We start from the raw sequence: 22,690 nt of genomic DNA, 5'->3' as shown, positions 1-22,690 counted from the left end.
ACCTCTTTCCAGTTCTACAGCATGCCGAGGACATGTGACCTTGAACAGTTCTTGGTGACCTCTTTCTGACTCAGTTCCTACAGCTTTCAAACGGGGCCAATGATATGTTACTCACCACCCTGCCTCACAGGGAGGCAAAGGAGGGATGTCGCAATATTCCGTGAGGTTCTCAGATGAAAGATGGAAATTAACCTGTGACGAAACAGGACCGTACTTATCCACACGCCATCTGAATGGACCAGGCCAGTGGAATAGCAGCATCCTCAAGACCTGGCAGAGAAAGCAGTGCTGGCATTAGCCCTACTTAGCAGCTATTACAGGCTCGCAGAGGTCCAAGACTGCTCTTGGCATAAAGAAGAGCAAGACGAGAGATACCAGATCACCCAAAGAGGTAGTTAAGTACTTTCTATCCTTTGCCTCTTCCCACTTTCTTGTCTTGCTTGGCACAGAGGATGTGAGAGGAAATGAGTGTTGAGAGAGAATCAGAGAATGATGGGGACCACTTCGACTCTGAGGCATGTTCCCCAAATCTGAGAGATCAATGCTCATGTGTGCCTGGCAGCCTTGTTCACAGCTGCCCTGGTCAGCAGTGTCTTTGATAACCATCTTAATTTACTCAGGACAAAAGCTTAAGGACTCCCTCCCTTCACAAAGCCTCCCCAGTCTACCTCCTGTCCCACGTTTCCTCTGCTGTTCTTGTGAATCTTGCATGTGATTTGGGATTTTGGTGTTGACTTTGTTTCCACACAAGACTTAACTCCCGAAGGTCAGTTTTTCCCTCCACAAATTAAAGTACAAATAGGAATATAAATTATACAAAATTATATAAAATGAATGATACAAAATATCATCCTGATAGTCTAGAAGAAGTTTTTTTTTTTTTTTTTTTTTTAAGATTTATTTATTTATTATATTTAAGTACACTGTAGTTGTCTTCAGACACTCCAGAAGAGGGCGTCAGATCTTGTTACAGATGGTTGTGAGCCACCATGTGGTTTCTGGGATTTGAACTCTGGACCTTCTGAAGAGCAGTTGGGTGCTCTTACCTACTGAGCCATCTCACCAGCCCCTAGAAGAAGTTTTATGCTTCGTCAGCCACAGGTTGTGCCAACATTACATGCCTGGGACCAGTTGCTTCCAGCATATGTAATTGTCGCCACTCCTACAACACAGGCTGGCGGAACAAACTCTATATATTTATATTATCATTGTTCACTGAGTTAAGTTCAGACCCAGGCCTGGTGTTCAAAACCTGCATAGGATGGTTTATCTGTGTTTCCTGGCACATCTTTTCCCCCTCACATCCAGCTTATGGGCAGTGAAAGGGGAGGAGGCTGCTCTGAACAAGATGCTATATCTCTCTGGACCATGGATTTCTTACTCCAAGGGCTTCTTCCCATGACCTCGCTTCCTGCCCTTGACCCCATATCTCCATCTACTGAATTTTCTGCCTACTTTATAGGCCTTTCTCAAACGCTCTGTCCACAGAGAGGCTCTCCAGGTCATGAAAGCCCAACACTTCTTACGGACCTCTTTGGATGCTCTAGAGTCACCTAGAGAAACATTGCTGTCCTGGTAAAGTTGAGATGAAATGGAAATCTTTTTTTTTTTTTAAGTTATTTCCTTGGCTAAATATACTAAATGGTTGCTTGTTAAAATACAAACCAGTGAATTGTGGGCTATTCACAAAGATGCACGTCACTAATTCTGAACGTTTTCATGATCTCTAAAAAGAAACTTCATACGATTCATATGTTAACCTTGTGATAAAAATATTAATTTTACTTTTATTATTTGTTTAAATGATACTTATGGTTTTTGGAATTTCCAAGAACTATACACTATACCTGCACACACACACAAATATTTATATACATGATTTCTGTTACAATGAATTTTCTTAGCTTGCTTTTTATCTATTTTTTTTTATCATTTGCTCAAGACTTCTCTTTTTCTCTCTCCCTCCCCTGCTCTATCTCTCTGGTATGTGTGTTTGTGTGTTTGTGTGTTTGTGTGTTTGTGTGTTTGTGTGTGTTCTTTCTCCCTCACACACCTTTATCTCAGTCTCTCTGGGTTACTTGTGTTAAGCTGGTCAGATCAGTGCCATCTCTTCACTTAGCTGGGAGGGACAGTGTATGGACAGTCACTACACTTTACTGAACTTCTATCTTCCCAGGTACTGTTCCTCTAAACACAGATCCAGGAGGGAGATTTTAGTGTCATTGCTCTTACTTACGGTACAAGCAGATAGAGGTGATTGGACACTATGTAGCCTGTTGTATCCCAAGGTGGCAAAGATGATACTTGGTTAAGCCCAAATTGGAAGCCAAGCCCTCCAACTTTGAAGTACCGGTCCTTAACCAGTGTGCCAACGAATGCTAAAAACCTACATTTCAACACGGTGAGGGCACTTGGTCAGTGCTGTTAGCACACGCTCCCAGCTCCACCCTCCCTCCCTCAATGGTCCTTCCAGGTATTTCCAGGCAAGCCAAAGTCAACTCTTGTAGATCAAAGACCATACAATAAGACTGGCTCAGAGCTGTGTGGCTGAGAGTTCTCCTCTTAGGCTACTCTACACAGGGACTCCCTACAGTTATCTCAGACCAGCTTGCAGAATAAAAGTGCACCTCCTAGCAGACTTATTTATGTATCTGAGTCCTTACATCAGCCCTAGGATAACAATTGTGACTTTGTTATTTTATCTTTCTATTCTAAAACTAATTTTGCATAACTTGTGTGTAAATAATAATAATAATAATAATAATAATAATAATAATAATAATAATAATAACCCTTGAATTTGAGGGGCTGGGGAGATGGCTCAGTGGTTAAGAGCACTTGCTGCTTTTCCAGAAAACCTGGGTTTGATTCCCAGCACACAAATGGTGGCTCCCAAGCACCATCTGTAATTGCAGTTCTATAGGATCTGCAACTCTCTTCTGTCTGCTGAGGGAACCAGGAACCCATGGTGCATAGACATACATACAGGCAGAACATCTATATACATAAAAAAAAAATCAAAGAAATGTCTCTTCCTCCAATTTTTGTTGTTTGTTCACTTAAATATTTTGTTTCTGGGCAATTGTAAGTGTTTACTCACAAACATTTGAGCTAAAAAGAAGCCTGGAATAGGTTGATTATACTTTTATGCCTTTAGTATCCATTTTTCAAGAACAGCAAGCCCAATTCTATGCACACATTAAGTAGAATACTTTGTGTGTTCAAAAGCAAATGCGATTATAAATATCTGTCGAGGTGGATTATGAATAATCTGTATCATTTGTAAACAAAATGAATGAGACCTGCACTAAAACCCTATGGATTGGGGACTCCAACTAAGCAAATGAAAATCCTAGCTGTGTTAGCCTCCCCCACACCCTGGTTCCCCAGCTTCTGGGAATAAAACAGCGACCTGGGAGTTCTTGAGCCCGCTTCTGCAGAGGGTCCTGCCAACTCCGCATTGTCTTGCTGGATTTGCAGTCAGATGCCTTATGCTGGCAGGCTGAGGGCAGGCAAAGAGTGTTTTCCTCTGTAAGTTGGGTACAAAAAGATCGGCATGGGAGCGGCTTCCTCTGAGACAGCTGCTTTGAGAGAATGCAGAAGCAGGGAGCAGGCAGAAATTCCTCCTGGCACAAAGTGCCCGGGGGAGGAGTCCACTTTGCTAAATATTGTCATTTGCTGAAAGAAGGTGTGTGCTCAAGGAGTTTTTAACCTGGAAGATCATTAACTCTTTCATTTAGCGGTCCGGAGGCGGCTCTGGAGTGGGTCCTGGAAGCGACTGCACACAAGGGTCAGGGAGCAGTAGCGGAGCGTGTTTCCATGGGGGACCACCTTGACAAGAGCCAGCATGCTTTCCTCAATGAAGGGGACGAGAATGAGATGGTAAGTTCCCAGCCCCTTCTTCTCATCTTCTTTCCCTAGCTTCGCACACGCACACGCGTGAACGCATTCCCCTACTTAACTGAATGTTGACTCTGGAATTACATAAGAAGAGATAATATCCAAGCAACCTTCCTGTCCCGTGAATGTAACTCCTGACAGCATGAATTTGGTAGAATGAACACATTGTATTCATTTTCTTCAAGACTGTTTTCATTGGAAGTAAAACAGAAGGGGAGGGGAACACAGGGCTGTCTGGTGGTAAAGTTTTGAGTCTCTGACTGTATGGGAAGTTGTGTCCAGAACTCCCATTTCAACAGGTCTGTGAGAAGAGTTTTCTCTGGGAGGAAGAACTGAAGGTGAAAGGCAAGGCAGCGGCATGCTGGGCCTTTGCTTCTCACAATCTTGTTGGAACTGGTCAGCAGGGGAGACACAGAACACAAAGATTAACAATGATCAGCCTCCACTCATTTCATTTCATCAAAAGATTCACTGCTGTAGGGACTGGTTGCAGAAAACTGTGTGCTTCATCATCTCTTTCATTGGAGATGTTCCCCCGAAACTTGAGATCTGTGAGAAAACCTAAGATGAGTCTGTTCTTGGTGAGTCCAAAGTGATATTTCTCAATTACAATGTAATCAAGAGAGAGTCAGAGATGTGCAGTTCTGTGTAATAAGGTCTTTGTGCTAATTGTGTAAGCGTAGCCTTTTATGCCAGTAATGATGCAATTAAAATGTGAGAATGTGATGCTCTAACTCTATAATAGCGTTTTACCTTCCTCGAATTAATATACAAATAACAAACCCAAAAGATATTTACTTAAAATGTTTTCTTGGTTAATTGCTCAAGCCCTGACTATTAAATTCTTTGTTCTAAAACTGGTCTTTCAAGTTTAATCTGCTTACCTGTTTCTATAGCAACAACTTTTTTTTTTTTTTGTTGACATTCTGGAATAGATCCCATCTATCAAAGCTCTGGGAAAAAAAGTTATAAAGGACTAATGGGTGCCTTAATTCAGATGGCTTTCTTAACCTCGTCTTTACTTCTTTCAGATGTAACTATCAATAACAGTTGCTTTCAAGACTCTAACCAAATGTCACCACCAATGACTTCCTGGCCTCATGTTGACTTATGCTTCCTAAGTATTTCCTTGAGAGTCTGAAGTTGGGTCCTAATCCTCATCTTGAATGCATTTACCAGAAGGCAGGGACTTCATCCTTTCTCAATTCTAATCGCATACATTCTCCTCTCTACTTATCTTGTCTGAAATACCATTTTGGATCCCCTATATTCTTGAAGGGTCCCTCCTCCCTAGCCTAATGAATGCTCTAGGTGAAGCAATCTTGCTACTATACTAGTTCATCTTTGTTACAGAACCACCAACAACATCAGGGGTCAGCCAGCCTGGTTTTGTATTCAGGTGGAGGTTCAGTTGAGCGCCTTGGATGGGGAAGGGACACTGTGTATTTTGGTGAGCAGTGATTTGACCAGTAGGCTCAGCAGAGGTGAAACATTAGTATGCACTTCTTGTCCTGTTACAATCGCTGAATCCTGGCTACCTGCCTGGAACTGCATTGTTTTTCTTGCTACACTGGTCTTCTCTTGTGGTGGTAAACTTCAAAAGTTGTCTATCATATCTGTCTGTCTATCTATCTATCTATCTATCTATCTATCTATCTATCTATCTATCTATCTATCCATCTTTCATTTATTTTTGTTTTGCATGCTGGTATACAATGTGTTTTCATGGCTATTTAGTTTCCACCATAGACCTGTGAGGTTGATAAAGAGAGGCATTTACAAGGCACTTACCCAAGGTTGCCTCAGCTAGCAAGTCTAAGAGCTGGAGCATCACATAGGTTAGGTGGTCCTGTGTCTCTGTGTCTGAAAGCTGTCCACTGATGCCTTTTTCTTACTGGGGATACTATACTCTTAACAGAACATCTTTCTTCTCCTAAGAAAGCAAGGCTAAGGAGAATGTCTGATCTTAGCTCCCCTAAGGTATGCTGTTTTATAGATTTTACATTTGCTTAGTAGATTTGTCTCCTCTGATTTGTAAGCTAATCCCTTTCAGAAAGCCAAAGTTGTCTGAAAATGTGACATACCAAAGTGTTTACAGATTCTTTGTAACACCACAAATGTGGGCATTTCCAATCGTAATTCTTCTAATGATAGAAATGGCTTCAAATTTCAATAAACACTTAACAATCCAGGATTTAGCTCTCATATAAAAGAACTGAGAATGGCTAGAATTATCTTTCAGTCTAGAACCAAAGAAGCAAGAGCTGTAGAACAATTGTAGGCTACCTGAATATTGCCATCAAGTGAAGATAAGACACCCAAGGAAGGAAAACCCCGTCGGAGGATAAGGAAGTGCCCTTCAGAGGAAGCTTAACCAGATACTGCTAGAAAGGCCTCCAACGGGGTCTAGAGTTCATGCCCTGGCCTTGGATTAGCCACTTGTCTGCCCAAGCCTCTGTTTCCTTATCTATAAAAAAGGAGTGGTCCTTTCTATCCTACCCGTCTCACAGGGTTCTGGGAGGACTAACTAAGAGCATCAATGTGGAAATGTTTTGAGCAGGATCAATTTTGGGGACTCATGAGCTGTTACTGTCTAAAGTCTTACACCACTGAATGAATGCTGTCTCACTGCAATGAGGTCCCTTTTTATATTAATGAGAATATAAATACATATTTTTGTTTTCTGTGGAGATTTCTTTTATAAATGGAGAGGCTAATGTTGTATTGTACCTGCCTTGTAGGGCTCCCTGGGGGATGTTTCAATTTTGTGAAGTGAGACTATCAGATCTCCAGGGAGTTCTCATCCCATGAATTCCAGTGTTGCGCATTTCTCTTCTGAAATGACTTAGAAGTGTTACTGTTCATCTCCTCATGCACGATTGACAATGATAAGGATTAATTGATCCAATTGTTGATCATATTAATGAAATTACTCCTTCTAGAGACCTATTTTATTCTAGCAAGTTTTGCAAAAGTGATGAATCCCGAATTTGCTCCTATATTTTTAGCAAGTAAAAATCCAAACACTTAACTATTTTTTTGATTACAAAGATGTGTTGTATGTGTGTGTATGTAAAGATATTGAGGCAAGAACTCAGAAGAACAACAACAAAAAAAGATATGATTCATTGGTTTACATCCGAATATGAATACTACTACCCTGTTGGTGACTCTTTTCCAGACTTCTACAATGTATTCATAAAAACACATCATTCTAATGATTGTAGTGCATTTTAATATTATTTATATTCTTTAAACTCTGCATGTTGTTCCTGGAGTATGGAAATACTGGGGAATGGGCTATTGTGCAACAGTATACCTTGTGATGGCACATTTCTACCCTGAAATGAGCAATATTGCTAGAGTTTGTGCTACAGAATTCTGCACATAACTGCAGGACTTCCATCCTGGTCCTGTGAGCACATTCCCCAAACACATTGTTTTCTCATTGGTTCCTTTCTCCCTGTCACATGCATCTGGATACAATTTGGACACTACCTGTTGCTTCTCCTGTACACTGAGCCCAAATAAAAGAAAACCAATTGCAATATCTCCTTAAGGAATACATACACATCCTCACAAGAATGCATTTTTAAGACAAAGAATGGAATCTGTACTCTCTTTTGAAGGCTACCTCTTTTTGTGAGAGCTGAGGATAGACATAGGGTGAGCATCTCTCCTTTTGATACAGCACCTCATGGCTACCACAGCCTTTGAGTTGTGTTTGTATGACCGGCACCAGCATTGCATGGCTACTACAGTGTTTGAGTTGTGTCTGTATGAATTGCGCTCCATCTCCCATGTTGCATACTTGTTATTCTTGATTTTGTGTTGGCTGCGATTAACATTAGGTAATTTTTGGGTATTCCAAGTATTTCCTGAGAACAAATGCTCCGAAATAATGTTGCAGCACTAAAGGAGATGTACAGTTTAACTTTGACACATAACATTTGAAACTGAATATTCCACTTCTCTCTAAAAGTTGTGCTGTGAATTTATACGCCAAGCAGCAATCCCTTTTTATGGATACAGCTCTTCCCTACCTCCGTCCTCAAATATTACTTTTTAATTTTGGCTCATTTACTCTGGAAAATGATGTTTGACGCCTGTATTCATTTTGCATTTCCATGAAGAAGTTAAACATGTTAATTGGCATTCGTGTTTTCTACCTAGGGCTCCTTTTGTCACAGATGTTACTAGCGCTGCCTCAAACATTTAACCTATGCATTCTTAACTAAGAGATTGTGATTGTTTTGTTCTCACCATGATGCCTGCTACATACAAGTGAATAATGTTCGACAGTGTATGAGGAAGGCAACAGAGGTAACCAGGGCAATGTGTTTGGTGGTGTGCTGGCAAATATTTAACACAATTAATTATTAAGTTTCGAGAAACTAAAGTCTAGAGAAAATGGAAACACAAGAGACTCTTTTTCAACTTCTATATCATTTCTAAGTGCCTGGCAAGATGCTAGCATCTTTGCAAATCACCTGGAGTGGTAGTAGGTGGTTTGTGGGCTCAGCCACACTGGCAATAGTCCTGTGTCGTCCCCGTGAGTTGGGGCTGTGTGTCCTCGACAATTAGTTAGCTCGCTCTGATGTCTCTTATTTTCTTCTCCCACATCCAGGAGCAGGAGCCCCTCCCCCACCCCGGCTTCGTGGCTACTCACTTATTATGCTTCCCCAGCACCTCTGAGATGCTTGCCAATGTTAACTAGTAAGGCCCACAGATTGCATAGTGGAGGAATTGTGTTCAGACTGAGACATTTTGTCAGTTGAAATGTTCAGAAAGCTGGGCCACTGGCCAAGTCTGATGTCTTTATTCTCGCTTCTTTGCTGTAGAACTCCCATGAAGTGCACTCATCTTTGATATAAACCTGTGAAGGAGTGGGATTTAATCGGTTCTGGAGAGCAAGCTACCTGAACAGCCTTTCCGTGGCCTTCCCAAATCAAGCACAGTCTCTGGCCCAGAACGGTGGCACTGGTGGCACTGGTTGGCTGTGATAGCAAGCTCCATTCACCCGCAGTTTTACATTCTGAAGGAAAACAAACAAAAAAACAAAAACAAAAAAACAAAAAAACCAAACCAACCAACCAAACAAACGAAAAAACCCAAAAAGGCAACAGGGCTCAGAAATGGAACTGCTTTGAATAATCAAAAATTAAAGCTAGAAAATTGATGTTACTTAAAAAACAAAACAAAACAGAACAAAAAACTGATCAACAATCAACCGAAGCATTCATTCGTTCCCAAGTATAAACTCTTATTGTGCAGAGTTAATTAACCACACCACACAAACTTTCTATGATGCTTTATTATATTCTCCTATTCATTCATGTGTGAGCTTAGCAGATTATTTAAGACACCTCTCATCTGTACCAGGAGTCCTCTGGGCTAACCAGGAAGATCTTTATTGAATAAAAAAACAGCTTATGTTTATGAGAAGCTCACAGTTGAGTGGACAAGACCAAGCGTATTATTCCCAGGCCTAGAGCAAAATGAAAATGAAGTGGCTTGTGTCCAACAGTTACTAAGAAGCTCAGGGTGATAGAAATACACTACACCAAGTGTAGGGTCATTTTCGGTGTGGGCCCCTTTGTGACCACAGGGAATATCACAAGCCTATGGCAAGCAGGTGTCATTGTGGAGTTGTACAAACAGATCTGTGGGAACAAGGACTAAGGAGCAATTCGATGAGAGCAAGCCAGAGGAAGCAAGGTGCCATGCAGTCTCCTCCAAGGGCTAGGTAAGAATGTGCAGGACTTTGGAAGACATTCCAAAGGATGCAAATTTTCCATTCTAATGATTCCCAAGCACTGGTCCATGAAATAACTACTGGACCCATGTTGGGGACTATATAAAGCAGACTCTTAGACCTCATTCTGGACCTTCTGAATTAGCAATAATAGAGTTGGACTTCACTGGAATGATTGGACTGTCGGCCTCATTGACACATGGAGGAACCTCAGGGTATGTGGGCGACATGCAGAGTTTTCGTGGAGTGAACAAGGTTGTGTGTGTGTGTGTGTGTGTGTGTGTGTGTGTGTAAGATAAAGCCAGTGAGGAAATGTTTTTAAAAGTCCAGACAAGAGGATCAGAACTAAACTAATGTCTTGTAAAAGAGGATGATGGGTAGAAAATGGATTTGACAGTATTTAGAGGTTAGTATTAAAAAGAACGGATTATCCATCGACTGTAATGTAAGAAAGAGAGGGACCGGAGGGAAGTGACACCAATTCCAGATAGCTGAAAGTGTCCTAGCTTGAAGCTACAAGTTGGGAGTGCAGATTGCAAGGGTCAGTAGTGAATTTTTATGCTGAATCGGGCCAAATATAGATGAAGACTATATACAAAGCAATCGGCTTAATGTAAGTAACGATGTGAGAACTATCGCCTCTCCTTTACCGATGAGGGAACTGAGGTATGGGACTGTTAAGTGGTATGCCTAGGTTCATTTGGCTAAGTGAATGGTAAGTGATGGCTTAAGTCCTTGCTTGGACAGCAGTTTGCTGTCTATTGGATTTTCACAGTTGTGGATGTGAGGTCTGATCTGTTAATAGTGCAAACAGCTGCATGCAGAGGAAGGCAGCACACCAGGAAGCTGGAGGCCAGCACCAAAGTGTTGGCTCTGACAGTATATTTTTGTAACCATGAAACAAATGAAGTACACCTCTCTTTGACTTTACCTTACAAGGCAGGAGTAATAAATAGCTTCCTTGTCTAAACCAAGGCATCAGTGAAGATAATTTCTTAAGGTTCTTTCCTATCCCAAAGATTAAAATGTAAAGAAGCCCATGAAACCACGGTGATTTAAAGAATGTTTTGGTACTGTTGATTTCTTCACAGTGCTGTGGGTTTGGCATTCTGCTTTTGTGTATGTATGCGTGTTTGATTTCATTGTCTGAGGCAGAGTCTTGCTATGTATGTATCCCGGATGACTTTGAACTCACTCACTCTCCTTCCCTAGGCTCTTAGGTGCTGGCACTACAGGAGTGTCCTGCCCCATCTACACTGTAAGCCTTTCTAGTTAATAAAAGGAAATGTATCTGAAGATAGTGCCTTCAGCAGGAGCTAGATAGACACACGTATGATGTGAACTATTCATAGATGAGGGGGTAAAGAGTACTAGCCAATAATTAACTGGCATCTGAGTTTACAAGGTACTGATCCCCCCTCATCCTCTCCCCCCAAAAGGCAGATGTGAAGAACCAGTGATTTGGTAATAAGTCCAGCGGGGATTCACCCATCGATAGTAGTTTCAAGGCTTTATGAGGATTAGCTGAATTAGGACAACCCACCTTAATAGCCTATGGCTCTTTGTAAATGCTCACCACGTAAACCTTGGCAGGCCGTCCAAACCACCACACAGTCAGAGATGAAGGACTGAGGAGGACACAGCCTCCCAAGTCCTGCCATCTGCCTAAGGCTAGTCTTCTAAACAATGAGCAGAGCCATGGCCTGAATGTGCCCTCAGAAAAAGAACAGATAGGTGGCTAGGTGGCCTGTGTGCTTTTCTGAGCTATGTCTCTCAAACCAGGACACTCTCTGACCTTGGTGTGCGCACACAGGGTCCTGGCAGAGACTGTCATCGATTTATCATCTCAGACTCATCTCTGGGGCAGAGCCAAGCTGGAAGGTTTTGAGACTCTGTTACTTTACTCTTGAAATCAGTATGTAGCTAACACTTGGGGTGAGGGGCCATTCGGATTGGAGGCTACCTCCAAAAGCACCCAGGAGTTTAAGTCTGCACAGATAGTTGGAAACATATAGATGCGAATAATTACTTAATCAAAAAGGTTGGGTTTGTCTTAGAGCCCATTTAAATTGGTTTTCATTCCCAAATGTCATTATTGGGATCTTTTTCTACCCGGCTTAAATCAGGTTAGTTGCAATGCTGCCTCCTCCTGGAGGAACATCTTTCTGTCAGCCATGCTTTTCTGCCTGTAGGCTGGTGGAGGACTGTGGAGCAGCCGACACACAGACCACTGTCGATGCCCAGCCAATGACTGCAGTGATCTTGTAGCATCCTGAGCGTTTCATATTCATAACGTAGGAATCGAGGCTCCAGACCAGGAGCTTTTTGTGTGTGAATCCTTTTCTGGATGGAGATGAAGGAGGACTTTTTACAGGGCATGCCTCTCCTCTGTGAGAGGCCTGTTCTTGTAGGGAGGTCATTACCACCGAAAGGCTACTTCTATATTTACAACTCCCTAATTTCTCCCAGATTCAACTAGCCCCGCATAGCCCCCAACTTCATGTCCTTTTTAAAGAAAAAAATAACCTACCAACTTAATTTGTGCTACCTACACTTCCTGGATATAGGGCCATCTATTGGAGTGTGGTCAACGTACCAGGTTCACACCCTTAATGAAAACTGGCTCTCCCTTCCCTAGAAGCTGTCAACTCTCCAAAGCTCCTCAGTCAGGACAGGGGTCATGAACTCCTTTTCACGCCATGCTAGAATGTTGACTGGCTAGTTCTTATGACAGGTCTTATTCAGGCAAACATCGTTGCTGTGAGTTTATGAGTGTGGCTGTCCTCTCATGACCAGAAGACACTGCTCTGCTCTGGTCGTCCATGACCTCTGGCTCCTACCATCTTTCTGTCCCTTTTCTGTGATGGTTTCTGTGCTATGTGGAAGGGATGTGGCATAGACGCCTTCTTTGTGGCTGAGCACTTCATTGACAACTTATTCTCTGTTCTTGTAGCTCGTTATGAATTTATGAGTTAACCGCCGTCAGCTGCACAAAGAAACTTCTCTGATAAGGTCTGAGAGCTGTACTCATTTATAAGTCGAGAGATATGAATTCCGAGAGCAGTTTGATGCCATGCCCATTGAGCAAAATAATCAGTGTATGTTCATCACTGTGGGCTGTGAGCTCCTTAACCATGGATTTATGGCCAGATTTTCAGAGCCAGGCATGGTTCCCAGATTTAAATCTAATCATAAAATTGTTGGTTGCCCTTATTACATTCATGCCCTGATAGCACCATTGGTCATATCTTGCAATGTTGATCATTGTTCCAGTTCATAGGGCTCATACCTAGGTAAGACTTTGACAATACTCTTATTCCCATAGCATGCATAATGTCTGTACAGAGAGAGGATGCCTCCTGGTCAATACTAACTTGATTTTACATGGTCTATGACCAATGTGTGTGGTGTCTTCAGCAAATGGTCTTACCTTCAAATTCTAGTGGACAATCAGGAATAATGACAGTAGACTGCATTGTTTGGGGGAATCTTTGGGACACCGATGACCAACTACTTGAGGAGGAGTATCATACCCCCAGAAGTGGGTTTTTTTTATTAGGTAACCTATGGTTTCTAGAATGAACATAGTCCTTTGTGTAGGTGTCTAAGTTAGGTAGTAGTGTTAGTAATAGTGTAGGGCTACGACTGCTGTGATTAAACACCATGAACAAAGCAACTGGGGAAGGGGATGGTTTATTCAGTTTATACTTCCATATCATAGTCCATTACTGAAGGAAGTCTGGACAGGAACTCAAGCAGAGCAGGAACCTGGAGACAGGAGATGATGCAGAGGCCACAGAGGAGTGCTGCCTCCTGGCCTGCTTCTCATGGATTGCTCAACAAGTCTTCTAGAGAACCTAGGACCACCAGCCCAAGGATGGTATCACCCACAATGGGCTGGGCTCTCCCCCATCAATCACTAATAAAGAAAATGTCCTCCAGGCTTGCCTGCAGCCTAGTCTTATGGAGGCTTTTAGTTGAGGTTTCCTCCTCTTGGATGACTTCAGTTTGTATCAAGTTCACATACAAAGCATAGTAGGATACCGATTAAAGATATTACTACACTTATAAAACAGTAGGCTTGATGATATGAAGGGGAAAGTAGTGGGAAATAATATTTGGCTGAGAGATAACGAAGGGGGTAGGGTAGAGGAAGAGGTTGGGAGAGGGATGAATAATATTAAAGATGTTTGAAAGAGCCATATGGAAACCTACTGTTTTACTGAACATTTCTTATCTCTGGGGATTGAACTCAGACTTTTGTGTATGACAAGCAAGTTTTTACTTCTGGCTTACTTCCCTAGCCAGTGTTATATATTTATTTCAGACTTGCTGTCCTTCATCTTGGAAATACCTAGTAGCCCAAAGACCTATCAATTGAAGGAAAATTTTTTGTAGGTTTTTATTTTATTCGATTCCAAGAAATGATTTTTTTTTCCATTTTCTCTAACCAACCATATGTATTCTTTTTTTCTGGCATGTTACAGAATTTATCAAACATTTTCTTCTCTCTTCTCTCTTCTTCCCTCCCCTCCTTTCCTTCATACACCCCTCCCCTTCCCTTCTCTTCTTCTTCATTCTGTTTTTCCTTTTATTCTTTTTTATGGGGCTTTGGTGTCTTTTCCAGATTCTCCCTGGAACTCCTAGGTTTAAGCAATACTTCCACTTCAGCATCCCAGATGTTGGGAGCTACCAGCAAATGCCACATCTGGTTCATCTGTCTGCTCTCATTCTCTTTTCCTCTCCCTCTTAGGAAATCTTGTGGCCACAATCACTTCTTCCTTATCTGTCCTGGTATTTTAAAATGTAATTTACCCCTTCTCTTCCTCTATGCACCCAATATAGAATATAATAGCTTCCTAACTAATTTTTTTCACAATAAAACTCCAAGTAATTTTGTAAAATCCCTAAGTTTCTGGTCACTGGGATACAGACATGAGCAGAGTTAGAGATAAGAGGGTCGACTCACGTGACTATTCCCTTAGTTTTTAGTTATCTGTTAATGCCTGTACACACGAGTCTTTGATCTTTATGCTCCTCCACTTCTTAAAGGCAGATCCCTCATCTTGCTACCCAGTCTAGGCTTGATGTTGGAGTAAAGAGTCCTAGTTCAAGGAGAGTTAGTAGTACTGTGTTCTCTTCTGTCTTTCTTCTAGCATCAATACACTTTTGCTTGCATCCTGGAGAGAGTTTCTTCCTTGGAAGTAATTGGTCTTTGTCAGTTACTGTTTGTTGTAGAGAAAGAAGCAGAGACCCGAGAAGGACATTGTGACTGACTGCTGGTGCCATTAGTCACCATCTTCACACCTGTGCCATGCCATTTTCTGTTCCAACCATCTGTCGTTCTCATGAGTGCAGGGTGGCACAGGGGTGGAATTCCTAGTACCTGTGGACAGGCTGGCCTTACAGCCTTAGAAAGTACAAACCTATTCTAGCCAGATGTACCTTCTATGAACTTACTCACATTTTAGCTGATTTCTTTTGATCTGTGAGAATGGCAGCCACCACTGTCTTGCATGATCTATAAAAGATGAAAGAATTGTTTTGTTCTGTCTTTTTCTGGAGGTATTTTTTTCTGAAAAAAAAAGATTTATTTTATTTATGCATTTATAGATATGAGTGTCCTGCCAGCATGTATATCTGTGCACCACATGTATGCAGTGTCTATGGAAACAGAAGACCCTTTTGACTTCTAGTTACAGGTGGTTGGGAGCAGCCACGTGTATGCTGGGAGCCAAACCCAGGTCCTCCGTAAGAACAAGTGCTCCCAAGTGCTGACCTATATCTCTAGCCCTGGTTTTTGGCCTTTTCCCCTCTCACTTGATTGACTTAAAGTTTTAGCTGTTGGATAGATTCAGGAAAGTGCATGATTTCATGATTTCATTTTTTTTTTTTCTGTTTCTGGTGGTTCTGGCAAAGGTTATAGTCTATGCAGTGTTCTGCATTTAAAAACAAAAGTTGTTCTAGGAGACTGGGTGATGATTAGAGAAACCATGGCTTAGATACACTCTCCAGCATCATCCTTTCTTTTTTCTTCACATTTTTTTTAACTTTCTTTATTTACATTTCAAATGCTATCCTGAAAGTTCCCTATACCCCCCCCCCGCCCCTGCTCCCCTACCCACCCACTCCCACTACTTGGCCCAGGCCTTCGCCTTGTGCTGGGTCATATAAAGTTTGCAAGACCAAGGGGCCTCTATTCCCAGTGATGGCCGATTAGGCCATCTTCTGCTACATATGCAGCTAGAGATACAAGCTCAGGGGGTACTGGTTAGTTCATATTGTTGTTCCACCTACAGGGTTGCAGCCCCCTTCAGTTCCTTGGGTACTTTCTCTAGCTCCTCCATTGGGGACCCTGTGTTCCATCCAATAGCTGACTGTGAGCATCCACTTTGGTGTTTGCCAGGCACTGGCATAGCCTCACAAGAGTCCGCAATATCAGGGTCCCTTCAGCAGAATCTTGCTGGCAATCATCATCCTTTCTAATCTGATAACAGTGGCTATAAGAAATGTATAGGCAGTAAGCTTGGTATAATAATTTCCTAAAAGAATAATTTCCTGCATCCTTTCTCTTATATTTCCTATCCTTGAGTGTATAACTGCTATAAATTTTTCATAAGAATTCATATCAAATTAAAAACAATCCATTTCCCATCACAAAATCATAATCCACATGAATAATCAAGACAATATATATCATCCTAAAATTAGTACCCCAGAGTTAAGTTTCCTGAGATAAGCCACTTAGATGATTCATAGTGATTTCCAAATAGCAATTATAAGTACGCTCAAGGAACTTGAGAGGATATGAATAAATGCTGGAATAAAGACTGCAATCATGAACAGTTGAATGTAATAATAATAAAAACATTGATTCAAGACATGAAAATAGAATTTAATATGGAGACAGAACTGCTGAAGAAGATCCAAACTAAAGTAAAAGTGGAAATTAAAATTTAGTAACTCAAAGGAGAATCTCAGTGGAAGGCTTCAGGTTTCACCAGTCGGAGGTATCAAGTTGAAGGAAGAACATCAGGGCTTGAAGACAAGCAAAGCAATTGGATACCTTATTCAGTGAAAATATTGAATCTAGATAAACTGATGAACAGACAATGCAGGAACTCTGGGTCACTATAAAGAGACCAATTTTATGAATAGTACGTATAAAGGAGAAGAAGAAACCCAGACCAAATGTACAGAAAACATTTTCATTGAAGCCGCAGAAGAAAATTCCCCAAGTCTAAGGAAAGAGATGTTTATAGAGATGTGAGAGGCATACAGGATGCCAAAATAACAGGACCAGAAAGGAAACTTCCCATGTCATATGAAAACTAAAGTACTAAATGTACAGAACAGGATGGATATTGAAAATTCTAAGATAGAAAGAGTAAGTTATATTTAAAGGCAGACCCATCAAAATAACACTTGAGTTTTCAGTGGAGACCTTGAAAGCCAGAAGGTATTTACACTGATATTCTACACGTTCTGAAAAACCACAGATGCCAGTAAAGAAAAATATACCCAGAAAAACTATCAGTCACACACCTCCCATGATAAAAACATTTAATGAGTGAATGTCCACCAAGTTAGTTCTGCAGAGGACAGTGAAATGGTTGCTTCAGTCCAAAGAGAAAGTTAAACACTTTCAAGAGGGTACATGGAGTATATGAACAATTTCAGAACAGTGAGTCAAAAGAGGTCAAAGCAAACAGCACCACTATTACACAATGACAGGAATTAATAAACGTTGTTGAAAATACTTCTTAACTTCAATAGTCTTAATTATCCCACAAAGAGACACAGGGTAGTAACAGATGGGATTAGAAACTAGGATCCACATTCATGGAGCCTCCAAGAGATATAGCTCACCTTCATGGTAGATACTGCCATCGAGCAGAAGGATGAGAAACACTGCTCCATAAAAATGGAATCAAGAGATGAGCAGGTATGGATGTTCGCTATCTGACAGAATAGAGTTCAAGTCAAAAGTAGTCAGAAGAGAATGGAGGAACATATCATATTCATTCAAAGAAAACTATACCAAGAGGATGTTGCAGTTCTAAAAGTTTGTGCACCAAACACAGTGGACCCCATTTTATAAAATAAATAATATTTAATCTAAAAATACAGATTAACCTGAGCACAGCAGTAGCATGTGACATCAGTGCCTCACTGCCACTAATAGACAAAGTATCCAGATAAAAACTAAACAGAAAAACTCTGGAGTCAATCAGCATTACAAATACAGTGGATCTAACAGACATGTATAAAAATTCTACCTAAATACTAATATACTTTTCTTTCACTAGTCCATAAAAGTTTTCTCCAAAATAGAAATATATTACGTCACAAAGAAACTTTCAACAAATCTTAAAATTTGAAATAACATCTGCATTCTACCTACCACAGTGGAACAAAGCTGGCTATGAACAGTAATAGAAACTACAGAAGCAATACAAACTCATGGAAACAGAGAACACACTGTTGAATGATAATTTGCTCAAGGATGAAGTCACAAAAGATAGGTTCAAAATTTTCTAGAAATCAGTGAAAATAAAAACATAGTAAACCCAAATCTGTAGGATATAATGAAGGCAGCCCCAATAAGACAGTTTATAGCACTAAGTGCATACATAAAATTTTTGAAAGTTTTAAAATTAATGTTATTGAAGTATCCAAACCAGTAGTTTTTCAACCTGTGGGTTGTGGTGCCCTGGGGGGGGGGTCATTTATCAGATAACCTGTATATTAGGTATTTATATTATAATTAATAACAGTAGCAAAGTTACAGTTATGTGGCAGCAATGAAATAATTTCATGGTTTGGAGGTCACCACAACCCAAGGAACTGTATTATAGGGTCACAGCATTTGGAAGGTTGAGAACCACTGACTTAAATATTTTAGAAAGTCAAGAATAAACAACAACCCCAAAGGTAGATAATTAAAATGACATTAATGAAATAGAATTGAAAATTTGTAAATAATCAAAGAAACAAAGAGTTGGATTTTTGAAAGATTAACAAGTGTGACAAAACTTTAGCTAAATTAACCAAAAGAGAAAGAGGGTCCTATTAATAAAATTAATTATCAAAAGGGAGACATTTACAGTAGTACCTGAAAAAATTCAGATTCATAAGAACAAAATTAAAAACTCCTTATTTTATCACACTGGAATATCTAAACTAAATGGGTGAATTTTTACATATGGCATAGATAATAGTTTAAATAGACCTATAACAACCTCTGAGATAGAACCAGTAAATATTCACGTGAGGAAATACGGAGACAAAGTGTGGAGCAGAAACTGAAAGAAAGGTCATCCAAAAACTGCCCCACTTGGGAATCCATCCCATATACTGTCACCAAACCCAGACACTGCTGCAGATGCTAACAAGTGCTTGCTGACAGGAGCCTGATATAGCTGTCTCCTGAGAGGCTCTGCCAGAGTCTGACAAATACAGAGGCAGATGCTCGCAGCCAACCATTTGATTGAGCACGGGGTCCACAATGGAGGAGTTAGAGAAAGGACTGAAGGAGCTGAAGGGGTTCGCAACACCATAGGAAGAACAGCAATAACAACCAATCAGACCTCCCAGAGCTCCCAGGGACTAAACCACCAACCAAAGATTACACATAGAGGACCCATGGCTCCAGCCGCATATGTAGCAGAGGATGGCCTTATCTGGCATCAATGGGAGGGGAGGCCCCTGTGGTCCTTATGCCCTACTGTAGGGGAATGCAGTGAGGTGGGAGTGGGTAAGTGGGTAGGGGAGCATCCTCATAGAAACAGGGTGAAGGAGGACGGGATAGGGGGCTTCCAGAGGGGAAACTGGGGAAGGGGCTAACATTTAAAATGTAAATAAATAAAATATCCAAGAAAATATATTTAAAAAAAGAAGTAGTAATTAAAAATCTCCCAACTCAGAAAAGCCCAGGGCCTGATGGATTCAATGCAAAGTTCTACTAGACTTCCAAGGAATTACTCTTGATTATCCTCCAGAACTCAGGGGCATGGCCCTATCGTTGAATATTCCATACACTCAAGTCTTAGAACATGGAGTGATGAAACTGACACTTCCCTGGAAGCTTCATTCCCCCCCCCACCCCCCCCCCGGCTAGCTTTCATAGAAGTGGAAGGTGCTGTGCTCACTATTGGAGGGAAAAGTAATTAATAATCAAAATCACACAGCTGTGAACCCCATGAGCTACAACAATCAAAGACGTGGCAAGATGTCACCGCTGGCACATTAGTGGCACAAGTGTTATGGAAGTAACCACACTTCCCCATTGTATATACAGCCTGCTCCACAGGGCGCAACCCAAACCACTCACTCCTATCAGAGATCAAAACTCTGTGTTCTGTGATTACTCATAACCCAGGGGAGAACCTAGTACTTCTCCAAATGCTAAATGGACATAGCATTAAATGGACTCCCAGTGACTTTTGCTATACCTGTTGCTACATCTCTCAAGCCTCGCCAGAGAAGCTCCTTTTTACAGTATAGCTGGTCAATATAAAGAGGATAAGAAACTGTAAAACATTCAGCTCTAAGTGAGACATTTGTCTCACAGCCCCTGTTCTCAAGGCTCAGGTGTCATGGGAAAGAGATAGCTGAGAGACGGTAAGAAGCAGAGATGGTAGACGACTACATTCGAACAGTGTTCACTGGACAGACAGGGTAGTTACCTGTGTGAGCTCACAGGAGCCATGGTGTCATGCACAAGGGTTGTGTAAGCTCAAAATGACTTCTCTTGCTAGTTCTCCAGGTCTCCTCCCTGGCCAAATGTGTTAATATGCTTTTAAACATTTTTTTTTTAAATAAGGAATTGAGAAGCTCAAAGACATGTTTCACGCAAGACAAAGTTAGTTGGTTAGCTCAGTGGAAGGGCCACATGTAGTATTCTCTCAGGCACATATAACCCTTAGTGCTGGCCTTCTCTCTTCTGACTGGTTAAACCACCCATGTGGGTTTATTCTCTCACTCCATACGGGGTTTTCTGACAACTTTCTGTATGCTCCCTGCATCAATCCAGTAGAGAGAGGAAATTTCCTCTCTCCAGTCCTACCCAAGCACTGATTTCTTATTGTGGGATGTGGGATAGTGTCACTCTTCATCTCTTCACATTCAGTCTTGTGGCCTGCAGAAAGCCATGCGTGGAGTCACATGTCTTCTCCTGGACTGAGTCAGAGTCCGCCTTACCTGGGCAGTTTGGCTGAAGACATGAGGATGTAGTCTGACACAAGGAATTGGAAGTACCGGATATTTTTATCAGACGTTAAGCAAACAGTAATACAAATTAATAAATGCATAAATGCCTAAGAGACAATAAATAATGAACCAAATAAACAAACACTGTTTCAAATAGTCAAGTCCTGTCAAGAATATGCCTGCAATTCTAGCAACTGGGGGGGTTGAGGCCAGAGGATCACAGTTCTTGCTACTGAGCAAGACCCTGTCTTAAAAAACAACGACCTCCTAGGGTCATTTATTTTATTTGCCACGGGCCTTTCTTTCAGCAATATGGATTGTTTTCCCAGCAGGTTAAAAAAAAATAAGATTGTAAAAAATATTTCTCTGATTTTAAAACTGAGACACGTTTGATGATTAACGTGTACAAAAATACAGAAAATTCTAATTTAAGAAGGCTCACAGGATGCCATTGTCCAAGGCAAATTCCATGAACACTCTGCTTACTCTATGAATCCAATATGCTTCTTTGTTGGGTCTTCTTTTCTTGTGTGTGTGCTTGAAATTAAATTTGTAATCACAGTGCACAATTTTATCTTGTCCTCCATTTAGCACTCTCATGCACTATTATTCTGGCCTTAATAAAAATCTTTAACGGACATTATTTAATAGCGATATAATGGTCTTTAATAATGGTCCTTCTGTTGTACTCACAGCTGGTGGCTGTTTATCACAATGAGAAACTCAAGGAAACGTCTCCAGATATAGTCTTTTTCTGTGTCTCGTATAAGCTCTAACAGAGAACACTTTTCAGTTGCTGAGTACGTCTCCCCACTGAGGTCTGCACACCTCTAGGCTGCTCACCTTTTAATTCCTCCTTCAAGAGTACAGACCGAGATGAAATCCGGCCTCTTCTCATCATTTGTGGCCCAACTGCCATGACTCAATAGGATTTTGCTACCCAGAAATTCCAGGTTTGCTGTTCATCAGTCTAGAGAGGTATGAAGAGCGACCGTGGGATAGGGGATTGAAAAGTTTCTCTCTGACTTAAGGATCTTTCCAGAAAAGGACATCATGTTCATATAAAGGATTCCCACAGCAGCAGATGCTGTTGGATGGGTGAATAGGGTTCCAGCAACCAACTGGAGGTCTTCGTCTTTTTCATGTGTAGCTCTCCCAACCACGGCCACTGTCTCTATCCAAGGAGGAAGACACAACAGGCTACAATTCCTCCAAATTACCTTGGTATAAAATTTAATCCCCTATGGTCACACTGCAAGACTTTATTCTCTAATAAAGTCTTGGGCTGTGTGGCTTTGCGATTTGTGAGGAGGAAAATTCTATCATCTTAATTCTAAAGTTTTTACCTACGGTCTTAGTGCAGAGAAAATGTAAACTTCGCATACCAACAATATTTTTTAAAAATTGCTTTCATGGTGTCCATGAATAAAGGAATTAGGTCAATTGAAAACGGAAAAATGACACGTACGTAAGTGTGGTAACGTTTCATTATCACAAGGACATATTTTCAGAATTAATTTCGAAGGACTTACTGTTCAACTGCTGACTGCTGTAGCTCTGAGGCTTAGGAGGCACCTGGCAACTGTTCAGCGTACAGTCGGTATTCTTGAGATAAGCGCTGAATTATTGGTGGATAGAACTGGTTACAGCTCCATCCCAAATTCACGGGACCTAGCACATGGGACAACCAATTTTGATGGTCAGCGTGACAATAGCAGACCTCTGCGAATGTCTGTGCGGGATTTTTCTAGGTGAGGCTTACTGAGGTGAGAAAACCCACCCTAGGTGTTGGTCCCCTCCATGGGCTGAGCTCCCAGACTGCAC

At 41.2% G+C, this 22,690-nt stretch overlaps 1 protein-coding gene across 3 annotated transcripts in view; it reads left to right on the top strand.

Moving 5' to 3' along the window:
• The first annotated feature begins 245 nt into the window (after positions 1-245).
• Atp13a4 (ATPase 13A4) overlaps positions 246-22,690 on the top strand; it is a 132,103-nt gene continuing 109,658 nt past the window's right edge. The window contains exons 1-2 of one of the 3 annotated variants that reach the window (XM_021209260.2): positions 246-391; positions 3,391-3,882. In XM_021209260.2, coding sequence (XP_021064919.1) covers positions 3,820-3,882 — 63 coding nt within the window. In that variant the 5' untranslated portion in view covers positions 246-391; positions 3,391-3,819. Of the gene's footprint in view, positions 392-3,390; positions 3,883-4,419; positions 4,482-9,589; positions 9,647-22,690 lie in introns of those variants that run through there. The other 2 variants (XM_029544772.1, XM_029544773.1) reach the window with 2 other exon arrangements.

Source organism: Mus pahari, chromosome 12, assembly GCF_900095145.1.
Source record: "Mus pahari chromosome 12, PAHARI_EIJ_v1.1, whole genome shotgun sequence".
NCBI classification, from domain to species: Eukaryota; Metazoa; Chordata; class Mammalia; order Rodentia; family Muridae; genus Mus; species Mus pahari.
Note: the sequence above shows the minus strand (reverse complement) of the source record. Positions and strands in the feature narration are given on the sequence as shown.